The following is a 13,567-nucleotide window of genomic DNA, read 5'->3' as shown; positions in this document are numbered from 1 at the left end:
CTGTGACCAGTCTCCACTTCTCAGGAGACATATGAAAAAAAAAGGAAACCCAGCTGTAATTTGGGCAAAGGTCTGGATCTGGGTCTGAGGCTGACTGAGTTACACCTTCCCCCCCAGCATCCACCTGTGCCCAGCTAGGGATGCCACAGACACCACTGCACAGCTGCCCACTGAGATAAAACAGAGCCTCTTTTAATATAATTTTTACCTTATGTGGTATTGAACAAGATTATTAAAAAGTGAAATAATGGGGAAATAAAGGGAATTCAATTTTCTTCTGACAGCAGTGCTGTTCTGTGAGGAGTGTGATGTTCCAGCAGCCCAATACCCCAGAGGTTATGAGAGGAATGAACTCCTCCAAGGCAGGAAAGGTGTGCAAATGTCTCAGCCTGGTGAGCACGAAGCCCCAGCTCCCTCCAAAGAGGTTGGTAAGTGTACACTGCAAATTTTCAGAACCTCTTAAAAGGGACATTTATAGCACAAACTTCAGACTGGTGGAACAGAAAAGAAAAGGAGATACGCAGCTCACCTTTATCATAATTATTAATTTACTCCCTTAATAAAATGTGGCAGAGAAATAATTGATAATAATGTTTCACTGGAAGCAGACCCAGTCACATTGTTCTTAACTGACATTAGCTGAAGGGAAAGTTAAATTCTTAATGTGGCTCTGGAGCAATTTAAAAGGTTAAATCACAGGATTCTTACCTGCATGAAAGGATTTTGCAGAAAATACAGGGTTGAATTCACTTTAGACTGCTCTGAGGACAGCACTTGCACAGTTCAGGAGCTCAGAGCAGAGTCTCAATGATTTATGGCCTTATCTCTATTCAGATGCCATCTACAGACCATATGTATTGCTCACTATTTGATAAGAATCCAGTTTAGAAAATCGTTTTGAAAGGATATTGTCAGTACTACTTTTAAATTATTTTTATTTTATTTTGCTGCATTATGGGCAATATTCTCTGTGAGGCTATAAAAATCCAGCTAGTTGACAATTTTATTCCTGCCATGTTTCTAATACAGCAAAACTCCTCATGATTCCCTTTGGTTTACAGTTGTAAGTGGGAAACCCAAGTGGATTTTACTCCCCATGGAAGATCATACACATGCTGAGATACTGCACTGCTTTATTTTATACTGGTTACTGTGACAAGGGCTTAAATTTCTTCTTAAAAGCCTGCAAGACTATAATTTTCCCAGAAGCTCCCTCACTGCAATTTTAAATATAATCACCAAGTTCTTGATCAAATGTGTAAATGCTTTCAGAACATCAGTCAACAGCAAAGCTTTCAGTGTACACGATTAATGATGTCTGTGCTAATATCATTAAGGGGTAGCTCCAGAGATGTATATATCATTAATTAGTTAACTGCTGATAATGGCAGCCCACGAGTCTCTCTTGTAAAATCACATGAATATACTAAAAACAGGGCTCTGAATAACCACTGGGTTTTAGTGATGAATTTAAAATGGAGAGAGTTGGATAAATTTGGAGGATGTACTTGCTACTAACTGAGGGCACTCACAGGTCCATCCCCATGACCCTGTTTTATGTGAACATAACACAAATTTTATTTTATTAACACAATCACCTTACCCCTCCCTAAAAAGGCTACAAATATCATTATTCTGCAATAGCCTTTTATAAAGGCTTCATTTTTCTCTCCTCCCAGCAACCATCAGTGGCAAGGAGCTTTCCCAGGAACCAGTGCTCAGTTCTTCCAGCCCAACATCTGTGACCAGCTGCAGCACTATTAACTAATAACCCAAAGCCAGCTCCCACCCACATTTCTCATTTGGTAAGGCAAGTTATCAGTGATACACCAGGGCCTCAGTAATTAATCTATAGGAGAAAACAGCAATGATTCCCCAGCAGCTGGTGAATATTTAGGGTCTGGGGTTGGCTTTTTGTTGTGTGTTTGTTTTCCTTTTATTCTGAGATGGATCTGCTTGAGCAAGCACCAAACAAAAGCTCCAAAAAAAAGCTGAGGTGAAGTCCTTTTGCATAAGGCTCATAACAGTGGATCAATGCTGCCTCTCCACTATTTCTGGAGGGTTGTAAGAGCCAGGCTGAGGAGTGCAAGGCGTAAGTCAGCACTCTGCTCCCCGTTACCTTTTTTCTCCATGCGCTTCATATCCATCAGCTTCTCCACGTTGTTGGGATCGTTGAGCCACAGCTGCATGCGGACAAAGGGCTCCCTTCCCTTCAGACTCAGCTTGTGCCAGGGCTTGGGGCGAGCCAGCAGGTCTGAGACAGAGCCTTGGGTCAGCCCCAGGATTGTCTCCCCGAACAAACGCTGACCTAACGGGAAATTGAGAAGAGCGTGATTGGCAAAGAACACGAGATCATTCCTCAATTATTCTTACTTCAGAACTGCTTCAAAACCCAGAAGAAACGTTTAGGAGAATAAATGTTCTGCCCCCCACTAGAAAGGTAAATATTGAGCTTTAGTTTAATCCTCAGGATCTGCCTGGGATAAAGGGAGGAGCTTGACACGTTTGGGGAGTGGGACCTTACAGTGAAACAGTGTGCAAAAAATAAAATTAGGAGAGGAAAAACAAACTGAACTTCTAGCTAAGTGAGAGCAGTGAGGCTACTTAGCTCTTATGCAGGAGGGAAGTGCCACAGCTTTGCTCCAACAGGGCAATCCAAACATTTCCAGCAATCAGTGAACCAAGAGCAATGCAACCTGCCCCTTCAGCAATGTCCTCACAGAAACACGTATGGAATTTCTGTGCTGTGCTATCTGTGGGGATCTAACTGTGCCTTACTTACTAGAGAAAATCAGAATTTGCAATACAATTTTTGTTTTACAATCTCTACAGTATTTCTAGTTAAGAATAGTTAATTTTAGTTCTCTTACAAAATGCTGTCATCTGGCAGGGTGAAATCTGCCAATGCTTTACAGTGTACAGTGTTCATATGTGATTGCTGACAATGATTTTACATGGAAAAAGCCTAACTTATCAAGGACTGGGGAAAATGCCTGTGCACCTCAAACCCAGCCACAGAGCTGATTTTCTAACCCCTTCACTTCAGTGTTTTTCCTCAGCTCCACTGCCTTGATATCAACTTCTGCTCCAGGAGAGCCTGGAGTGATCTGAGTCATCAGATTTAAGATACAAGTGCTGCTGCCATGGGATTTCAAGGTAACCCAAAGATCTTTCCATAACCCCCAAATCTGGGGCTCAGGGTCCTGTGTCTGATCTGCAGCTTTTGAGTGCCCTCACTGACACACAACAGAGCATTCTCCCTTCACATCCCAGCACTTGTAGCCAGTGGTAACCAACAGATCCCTAAGGGACAACGGGCATGAGTGGGGGTTCTGACCCCACAGCTCTGCAGGACAAGCCCAAGCCTGCAAAAGCATCACCAGCTCTTAGGAGCCCTTCACAGCCTGCCCTGATCCTGACACAGCTCATGGCAAATATCTGCACTATAGACCCATCCCCTGCACTTAACTCCAAGATTTCCTCCTCTTGCTCTTTAAGACTTTTGCCCTGGTTTTTGTTTGTGAATATGGGACCAGTCAGAAGCTGCAGAACATGCCCCTCAGGTGTGAGGGGCAGGTGGGTCTGGAGAGCTTGCAGAGGAAGCAGCTGAGATAATGAGAGGCAGAGAGGGGAAAGGAGAACAGGATTAACATGATACTGCTCCAAAGAAGCTCTAAAACTAGCCCTGAAAACAGCTCCTACAGACTGAACAGAACCCTGCATTCAGAATTCACTCAAGTTCCTGAGTAATAAGTGCTTTTCCACTGCCCTCAATATCAGGAAAATCAGGCAAAAGAGGTAATTCAGGGGAAATTTTATCAATTTTATCTTTATGTTTTTATCACATGTCCTGCTGGGGTAACCTGCTCCCTGTTTGTATTTAAAAACATCAGCAAGGACTCATCCATTTCCCTGTAAACCTGCCAGCTACTAACAAGATAACAGAGCCACTTAAAAAATCTGCTATTGTGTTGCCACATGAACAGGAATATGGGCACAGATTTGCAAAAGGGTTGGGAATGAGCAGTGCTGGCAGTGCTGCTGAAGGAAATGAACCTTTAAACTACAGCCTAAAAATTAAAAATGCAAATGTAGAAGGAGGTAACATCATGTTCTCTAGGTGTTAAGAACAAAGCTAAAGATGTTTGTGTTGTTTATTTCGTGTCAGGATATGGCAGGACAGGAGAAAACACCTGAAAGACTCCCAGCTAAGGGGGAAGGTGTCAGAAAAAATCCTTGGGAGGGAGCAGGTGTATCACGCTCCATCTTCACCAGAGCACCAGGAATAACAGCAATATTTTAAAGCACAGGTTTCCTTAAGCTCCTCCCCACCTTTCATGCCTGTTCCCACTCATGTGGATCCTAATGGATCTTTCAGGGAAAGTCTTGCCCCTTCCTACAAAATGCCCCATATTCCCTGTCCTCAAACAGCTGAGTGCTTCTGCTTCCCTCTGTGAGCTCCGTGCAGCCCAGCAGGGAACCCCTGAGGAACTCTGACTTTTGGGGCTCAGAACATCAGCAGCACCTCAGTGTGAACACTGCCAGCACGGTGTGCTGAAGGCTCAGAACCTTCAGAGAATGTTTGGGTTGGAAGGGACCTTAAAGATCACCCAGCTCCAGCTCCTAGTAAAAGGAACACCTTCCACAGTCCCAGGATGCTCCAAGCTGGGTCCAACCTGGCCTTGGACACTTCCAGGGATGGGGAAGCTTCTCTGGACACCCTGTGCTGGGACCTCCCCACTCTCACAGGGAAGAATTCCTTCCTAACATCCCACCTGAACCTACTCTACTTCACTTTGAAGCCATTCCCCTGACTGGTGAGGGCAGGAGAGACCCACCCAGCTCAGTCTGAATTGTTTTGTACAACTGTGGTCTCTGGCTGGTGGCACTGGGACACCTCTGCCACCACCAGCTGACTGTGACAGGTTCACAAGGCCCAGTGGCCTAAAGCAGAGAAACCTGTGCACCAGAAAACCTGGTGCACCAGCACACTGAGGGCACAAAAGGAGACATTGAAACTGGTTCCACACCTAATGCAGAGTTTGGGGCACATTTCCTGGCTCTTCTGCTGCTTTTTAGGCTTGTCAGCCACACTGTAGGAAAACAGAAATCATGGGAAATAAAAAAGACTAAGTAAAAATGGCATAAAAGCAAATGTAAACAAAAATACTTTTTTTTTTTTTCCAAACCTCTCTGGAACACCAGAGCAGGTACAGCACTCAATAGCATTTTGCCCAAAAACCAGGGGCTTGGATCTGCAAACCCTTACCATGATTTGGGGCTTTATCTCTACCTTATCTCCACTGAACAGGCAACCACCATCTGCCCCAGCCAAATGCACAGGTAAGGAATTCTGCTGGGCTCAGTGGAACACAATCTCACTCAGGGTCTATCAGTGATCAGGGCCATTTCCTCTTTTTCCCCCAAATGAGGTTAAATGAGAACTTGGGACCTCCCCCATCCCAGTATTTTTTCCCCTTAAAAATGTTTTAAGGAAATAACATGTTACTCTGTGTCTAGATGAAAAAAGGCTTCCTCACATACTAAAATGGAGGAGTTTTTACTTTCACAGTCATCATGTTCAGATGATATGGATAAAATTCTTCTCACAAAAGAAGACATCATCAGTCTAAATCTGAACTTTTGGTCCTATTTGTAGGGAAGGAAGAGAAGCTGGGGAGCACCAGCCAATCCCCTGAACCCCTGATGCAGGTGGGATGAATCCCTTGCTGAGACCCAGAAGCAGGAGCAGGTAACACTGGCACAGCCTTACTGCCCTCCTGTCAGAGCCCTCAAAGGATGCCACAAACATTCCCCAAAGCCTTGTGGGGGAAGCAAGGGTTAAAGACATGAAGAACCAGTGATTTAGAGGCACAGTGACAGATTTAATGTGGACTTCCCATACTCACATCAGGTTGTTCCCTGTGACTATTCCAAACAATCATGACACTGAAGGCAACAGCCAAAAACCCCTCTGCAGGCAAAAGCAGCCTCAGCTTTGCACATCTCTAAGCACAAGAACTGAGTGGCCCTGCACACTTATCTCAGGCTCATCTAAACCTCAGCTGAGTCTGGATGTTCCCTCCCAGCTCTGCAGGACACTGTGCTCCTGCTTGTGGTGCACCTTCCTCTCCAACCATGCTGGCCTCCTCTACTTCACCCAAAATGGGTCTGGAATTTGCAAGTGTGGGGGAAACAGCCTTTCCCAAGGGGAGATCTCCCTGGCTCTGGGGTTTTGGGGGTCCTGACAGCCTGCTGGACTCTGTTTTGGGAGGTGGGAGCAGTACCTGGCTGCTGAGCCAGGAGCAGAGCTTAGGAAGAACAAGGGTGTGATAGGACTTGGAAGTAGAGTGTGACAACCTGAAAGGGGTTTTCCACCAATTAAAAAATCTTTTTAGCAAATTAAAGCTTAGGCCAGGGTCAAACCCAGGCATTCTCACAGACATCTACTGTAGCTAACAATAAAACATGAACACTTACACATGATTTTGTCAAGAAATGAGAATAAAGAGATTTACCAAGATTGTTGTCCGTGAGCACTTCCTTGACCCTCTTGGTGATGCCATAGGTGTCCAGCTCAGGGGACATGGCCACCAGTTCTTGGATGCTGAGTGCAGAGTGGCCTGAGAGTGGCAGAGGGGTCGTGGATTGGGATTCAGATGCAGGTGGCTCACTGGATTCCTGGGATTTGCCATCCTTACTCGTCTCTATGGCAGGGCAGGGCTGCTGTACCAACTCAGTCAGGCTTTTCACTGATTCACTGGAACTCATGGGAGACTCAGGAGCAGGACTGCAACTGGCAGAAGTCTTTGGAGTACTTTCTGAAATTAAAAAAAGACAAAAAAGTCCCCACTTTAGCATAATTGTAATGTTTTGATTGCAGGATATTTAACTTTTCTCCTCATTTATATTCTACCTACTTAAAGAAATGCCTAAGTATGCAAAATGCTACTTGCTATGACTTGGGTACTAAAAAGCCTCTTTTTAGAAACAACAAATATTTTCTAATTTTATCTTGAGTCGTCTCTGATTTCTTATGAAGACAAGATGTACAAATACAAATAAAAATCAGGAAAAACTGAAGTGCAATAGTCTGTAAGTTTGCACGCAATTTCCTTGGTCAGGAAATGTCAGTTTTGCTTGTCACAACATTTTTATATAAGGATGGTTTTAAAGCTACCATTCTAGATTGGTTTTAACTTCCTTCTGTGACTTGTAAGAAACTCACTCAGCCACTATTTTGTTCTGTCAATGAGGGATTTTCTACAACTGATACAACTCTCTATCTTGAGAGTGTTATTGATTTCATTTTGTTTCTTATCACACACATCACATTTCTGCAATTCTCTTTGTCCAGAAATAACAAGATTAAAATACAGTTTGTAATTATGTTGTATTAATTAAAGTATTTGAGAATCCAACATAAAGACAGAGAGTGGATCAGGAGACATCCAAATCTGTTATTGTGACACTTGGTTTAAAAGAAAGCTTTCCCAATCTGTTAATGTGCCAACAACAATAGGTTCTGTACACAATGTTGTTTTCCCCCAATAAATTTATCTCTCACAGAACGTACTGACTGAGCTTGTTCAGAGATTCCAGACATCTGAGGGTACAGGCTGAACCTTTTTTAAAGCCACAACATGAAGGCAACACAAGTGCTTTACAAGAATCATTCAGGAGATAAGGAGCACAGGCGATTCCTCCATCCACAGCTTTTCCCATTTCTGTGGGGCTCCTTCCTCCTCCTTGCTGCCTCTCAGCCACTCCTTGCCAGGGTTAATGGCATGGATTCCATCCTCACATATCCCTGGGGTTGGCTCCAGCTGCCTGGAGGAGGCTGACAAGGAGGAGCCCAGAGTTTCCTGAGCCCTGTGGTGCCACCACAGAGGATTCCCAGGTCCCATCAGGCAGTGGCTGCCAGCAAACCTCACTGGTTTTTGAGTTTGTTATCCAGAATATTGTCAGATCATTCCAGAGCACGCAGCCTGTGCAGCATGGAAACACATCCCAAATGCTGAAGGAAAATATTGCCACAGGAAAAGTCAGGCCCAAACTTAGAGCAGAATGCAGAGGATAATGGTGTTTGTTGTTCAGGGTCCCGGGAGCTTTCCCATGCTGCATTCAAGAGCTTCCCTGATACACTCACTTGGAGTTGCACTCTCAAACATAAAAATCTGACTTTTTCCTTAGTGCTTTATGTGAGATGCAAAAGAGGCAGACAGAAAGTGAGGTGCATGTAAATCTTCAAGGTAAAGGGGATCCTACAAATCCTATTTCTTCTCTCTGCTCACCCTGGGTCATCATACAACCGAAGAGAAACCCTGGGAAATGTTATTTCTATATCAGGAGCAGCAGAGGAATTGTACTGTAAATTTGCCCTGATTCACCCATGCGAGGGACCAATTTGGCAGATCATCCATCTTGTTCACTGTACACTGTCAGGGATGGCATGAATTCCCCACATGATAAACAGATTTCTTCTCAGGTCTGTGTCCTTTAACCCACAGCAAGGTCAAAATTATGGCTGCCTAGCTAATAAACTGCACAGCACTCGTTCAACTTCCCTCTAATTTTGTCCCTTGTGCCAGCTTATACAAATCTTACTGAATAACTAGAGCAGCTGCAAATTTCCTATACAATTCCTCATCCCCTGTGTGTGCATGTGAGCCACATGCACACACAGGGGGGGAAAAAGGACAAAATAATAAAAAAAAACCCAAAAACCAAACCAAACCCAACCATACAGGACTAAACAAAAGCATTTCCTAATGCCTCCTTCTCCCTCTCCTTCTCCTTTCCCTGCCCAGCCTAATTATGAACACAACAAAGGTAATCTGTGTTATCATCTATCACTGAGATGCTCTCTGTTGCTCACATATTAGCTTATTTATTTTTTATATCACTTACCAAGAGCTTACTTGAATTTCATTTTTAAGACCAATCTGCTGCTCATTTACTCCAAAAGGTGAGATTATCTGAATCTAATTTTGGAAGGCAGTACAGATGACAAACTGCTTTTTTTCCCCACCAAAAGGCAAGTGTACAGTGATTTCAGGCGAGGCATTATGTACATGTACTACAAATAACTCCAAATATGTTCCCTATTCATTTTTAGCATTTTTCCCTTCTGGAAAAACATTTTCAAGATCACATAAATATTTGAGGAAAAGATCCATTATTTGGGACAGTAAATTCAATAATCAAATAATGCAAACATTTCCCGTTAATCTACTTAAAAAATTAAATAGACATTTAGAGTACAAGTGACTGCTGACAGAACAAAGGGGAAAATTGACTGTATTCACTATTCCAGATTTAACTGTCAATCCACAGCCATTTCGCATGGTTTATGAAATAATTTGTCTGTATTCATTTCTCTCAAGTTCCTCACAAGACAAAGACACAAATTCAGGATATCGGAAAAATATACATTAAGATTTCCAAAGCAGCAATTGAACATTTCCAATGAAAACAATACATTGAAAGCTTATTTCTTTAAAACTGGCTCTGCTTTTTTAACCCCAGACTGCTCTGAATAATAACACTAACTTAAAAGCAATCTAGTTTCTTAAAAGTAATATTCACTGGATGTTTTCACATTTGTGTTTAAGGAGGAAAGGACCATTTTGTCTATATAAATATAACAATCTGCAAACTTCATGGCCACCATTTATTAATGAAATTATTTCAATAAATTCCAGGTAAACTGTGCTATACCAAAGGGGTTTGTTTTCCAACAGCCTGCATCCAATATAAGATGTGAAGTAAAAGCTCCAAAGCTTCAAAAATGAGGTGCTGGAAGAGCTGGATTCAGCAAATCAGCTGAAAACACTCCCCCAGCACAGCCTCAGCCTGCAGAGTGTAAGGAACCCCAGGCTCCTCTCCCGAGCATCACCAGGTCTGCAGGAACCCAGCAGCCAGGGACATTTGGACCTGCAGGGCACTGCTCAAGGGGAACCATTTCAGTGATGTCCAGGAACTCTTTCCAGGTCCACAGGACGCATCCAACAGGTGAAGCACAGCTCAGATCCACAGCACTCTTCAGCTGGAGGCTCCTTCTGAAGCTCAGGACATCTCATACAAAGACCTGCAGGTGCCACCTGCTCCCAGCTCCCCAGAAGATCTGAGACATCTACAGGACGTGACACCAGTGCTGCTGTATCCCCTCCAAGGAGGCATTTGGTGACAGAGCAGTGCTGAGACACAGATAAGGTTTCACCAGTCCCAGAGGCATCACGTCTGCCAGCACAGACAGATTCCTCCACTGCTACTTCTTCCATGCATTTTGAGAGCTGCAGGTTTGCTGCTTTTGCTCAGACCCTGCCTCACCTCTGACAGCAAACTGGCTTTGTATCCAAATCCAAAGTTCAGAGATTTGAACAAGAACATCTGAATCTGTGAGCATAAAGCACAAGCCCACTCTCAGTCTCTCCTCCCAGCACATCTGCCTATCCATAGAGACACCCTGTGCTCCTGGAGCTGCTGGCAGAGTAACCTGTCCAAGCCTTGCTGGAAACACAGGCTTAGCTAATAAACTGCAAAAGGACTCATGGGGAATGAGGTACGGAACATGGTGAAGCTGAGGAAGACCATGCAAAACACAGAAGGTATTCAGGGGCCTCTAAAAGGATTATGAAAAATATTATATTCTAAAGACAGCAGGCAGACAACAGCTGCCTTAAGTTTCAGAGGGAAGTGGATTGAAAAAATGGATCCACTATAATTTTCAGAGACAAATCTCTGTAGTTTATCTGATCCACTATTTAAATTTCAATACACAGTCCTCTATCTGCAGTAATAATAACCTAAATTCCATTTAGTGTTCATTTGAGCAGTCAGGATAAAGTCATTTCTTATTATCTCCCCACTGTGTAAAAAACAGCTTGAAGGTAGGAAGTCAGCAAGCATTTTCACCAAAAAGTAATTATTGTAAGTGACATTTTTACTGCTGGCATGCCATAAGGCGAACTGCGCATTTGGAAGGACAAGTTGCTAAAACAAAATGACAGGGTACTCTGTGACATTCCAACGAGAACCCAAACATGATTTCACTGCTGCTTGCTTTGATGCACCACTTTTCCCACTGTCCAAAGCTCGGGCTGCAGGTTTGGCCAGCCCAGTCCACGTTGCCTCCTGAGGAGCTGGGGGAGCAGGAACGTCCCACGGGAGCCGGGGGCAGCCAGGGCTCCGCTCACTCCCAAATCAGCACATCAGTGGGCAAGATGAAAGCAGACAAATGTGGACAGGAGATTTCTCAGCAACCTCTTAAAAGAGCATTTGCTACTTCAGGGCTGCATTTACCTCCTCGTGCAGATGAGTTAATGGACAACAACAGGCCTGGCAGGTTGCCTGAGATCAAAGTGTCTCACACTGGGACTGGATTAGTTTCTGTTTCTCGATGATGAGGCTGCCCATTCTACCCAATTTGTAGAGCAAAACCTGGTGAATGCTGCCCTGAGAATCAGGGCCTGATCACACATAGCTGAGCAACATCCCCAGGACAGCCCTGGCTTCCAGGGTGTGAGAATTTCAGGGAGCGATTTCTTCCCTCCAACCTTCTATTTGATTTTACCTTTAGCTATGTCTGCCTTTTCAGGGTCTTATCAGAGAATCACAGAATGATTTGGGTTGGGAGGGACCTTAAATCTCATCCAGTTCCACCCCCTGCCATGGGCAGGGATCCCTCCCACTGTCCCAGGTTGCTCCAAGCCCTGTCCACCCTGGCCTTGGACACTTCCAGGGATGAGAAGAAATTAGCATTCTAAAGTTAATATTTTAAAGCACCATAACAGCAACTCTCCTCACTAACAGTGGGTGCAGCACAAGCCTGAACTACGTAATAAAGCTGAACAGCACTTGTGGGAGAGCAGTGCAACACATCCCTCTTCTGACTAATTAAAGAAAATACGCGTGAAAGCGCCTTCTCCCAGGTAGTGCTTTTGGTGGATTTACTCTGAGTGAGTGAACCTTGCCTAGTCACAATTTACAAATTGATGTGGCTCATGAAAATATGATCCTCCCTACAGTTATAAACTCCCCCAGTTCTGTGTAGGGAGTGCACAAAGCTCCCTGCAGTTTGCATCTCTAATGATGGTTGGTGCAGTTAGAGTTGTGAGCGCTCGCTGGAGTTGCCACCACTCTGACTGTGGAGAATTTGTTTGTTTGTTTGCTTCATAAATGTTGTAACTTTGGGGAAAATGTTATTTTGGGTCTTGGCTCAGAGGGAAATTTTATGTGGATGGGGGGAGGGATCAAAGGAAAAACCCCTTTAGGAAAGTGTGCAGACGTATGTGTGTCTGCACGGAAAGGGGAGGAACCAGCTCTGGTTAACTCTGCAATTACTGGGGCAATATAAAAATAAAGGTTCCCACTCTGCATATATGTTAAGTGTCAGGAGGACATAAAACTGAATAATCAGGGTAGATGTTAGAATTACCTGAAAAAAACTGCTTTTGAGTCTTGCTGAAGGATTGCTGCAATTTAAGTTGCATTTTCAATCATTGTTTAAGCTTTGCACCTCTATTAAAAAATGTGTTTTCAGCTCTGGAAAGCAGAAGGAGCTGGAGAAACCAGATGAAGTTGAGAAAAGAGCACGTAAGATGGGATCTGGTGATAGACTCATGAGGAGAGATTTACAGCTGGATGTTTAAAACTTGGAGAAATTGGGCAACCAATTCTCCCTTCAACAAACCTGCAGCCACAAACGCTTCTGAGTTTTAGAAATCCCATTGTTGTGCCCAAAGCTGCACCAAGACCTACTTTAAGGCTACAAAAAGTAAAACTATCAGACTTTTACTGAGTTAGGAGGAGAGGGGAGCACAGATTGTCTGGAATCCTGTGCAGGAAGATACAATGGAGTCAGTCAGTTCCAGTGAAATCTGTCCTGAGATCTGACTTTGGAGCAGACACACCAAGCCCTGACAACACCACCCCAGGAGAAAACCCTCAGAGGAGAAGAATTAAGGCACATTTTTGCAATGGCCTGGGGGGAAGACGAGGCCTCTGTAACCCTAAGCACTAATTTACAATAAAACACAAAATAAAATGGGGAAACTTAAGAATTTTTTAGCCAGATTTAGACACACAGTTGAAAACATCAGAGCAATGCCCAAGTCAGACCAACAGCCCCAAATTATCCTATGATTCTATGATTCCTGAGCCAAAAGTGGGATCTTGGCATTGAAAAGTGAATTATGATTTTTTGGTTTTAGAGATGACTCTTAAGCAATAAAAAACCCTTTCTAAAAATAAACTATATTTTAAATGATGTGATTAATGGCAGAATCATGGCTGCTTTAAAAGACATTGCTCTACTCTGCCAACCTTTACTTAATATTCAGATTTTTCTGTGTTTCTGTAACTTAGCTAGAAATCAATATTTAGGAATAACTGCTAGAAAATATTTTCAATAACCTTATTATTAAACCAGCTTGTGTGCAGACGCTTTATTAAGGATTTTCTGAATGCTAAAACAAATATGTCATGGAAGCAATCAATCAAGATGCCACAACCCCACAGTGTTATATTTTTAGTATAATCAAGACAAACGTGTGCACAATACCTT

At 43.5% G+C, this 13,567-nt stretch overlaps 1 protein-coding gene across 7 annotated transcripts in view; it reads right to left on the bottom strand.

Annotated features, from left to right (window-relative positions):
- The window catches only part of CUX1 (cut like homeobox 1), a 273,426-nt gene that overhangs the window by 39,285 nt on the left and 220,574 nt on the right, over window positions 1-13,567 (bottom strand). For 6 of the 7 annotated variants that reach the window (XM_039720973.1, XM_039720974.1, XM_039720977.1 and 3 more), the window contains 2 exons: window positions 6,519-6,821; window positions 2,120-2,308 (listed from right to left, as the gene is read on the bottom strand). The exons of the other annotated variant lie outside the window; for it this stretch is intronic. In XM_039720973.1, coding sequence (XP_039576907.1) covers window positions 2,120-2,308; window positions 6,519-6,821 — 492 coding nt within the window. The remainder of the gene's footprint in view (window positions 1-2,119; window positions 2,309-6,518; window positions 6,822-13,567) is intronic. 7 annotated transcript variants of the gene reach the window in all.

Source organism: Passer montanus, unplaced genomic scaffold (genome assembly GCF_014805655.1).
Source record: "Passer montanus isolate IOZ18808 unplaced genomic scaffold, ASM1480565v1 scaffold44, whole genome shotgun sequence".
NCBI classification, from domain to species: Eukaryota; Metazoa; Chordata; class Aves; order Passeriformes; family Passeridae; genus Passer; species Passer montanus.
This window is presented reverse-complemented; position numbering and strand designations above follow the sequence as displayed.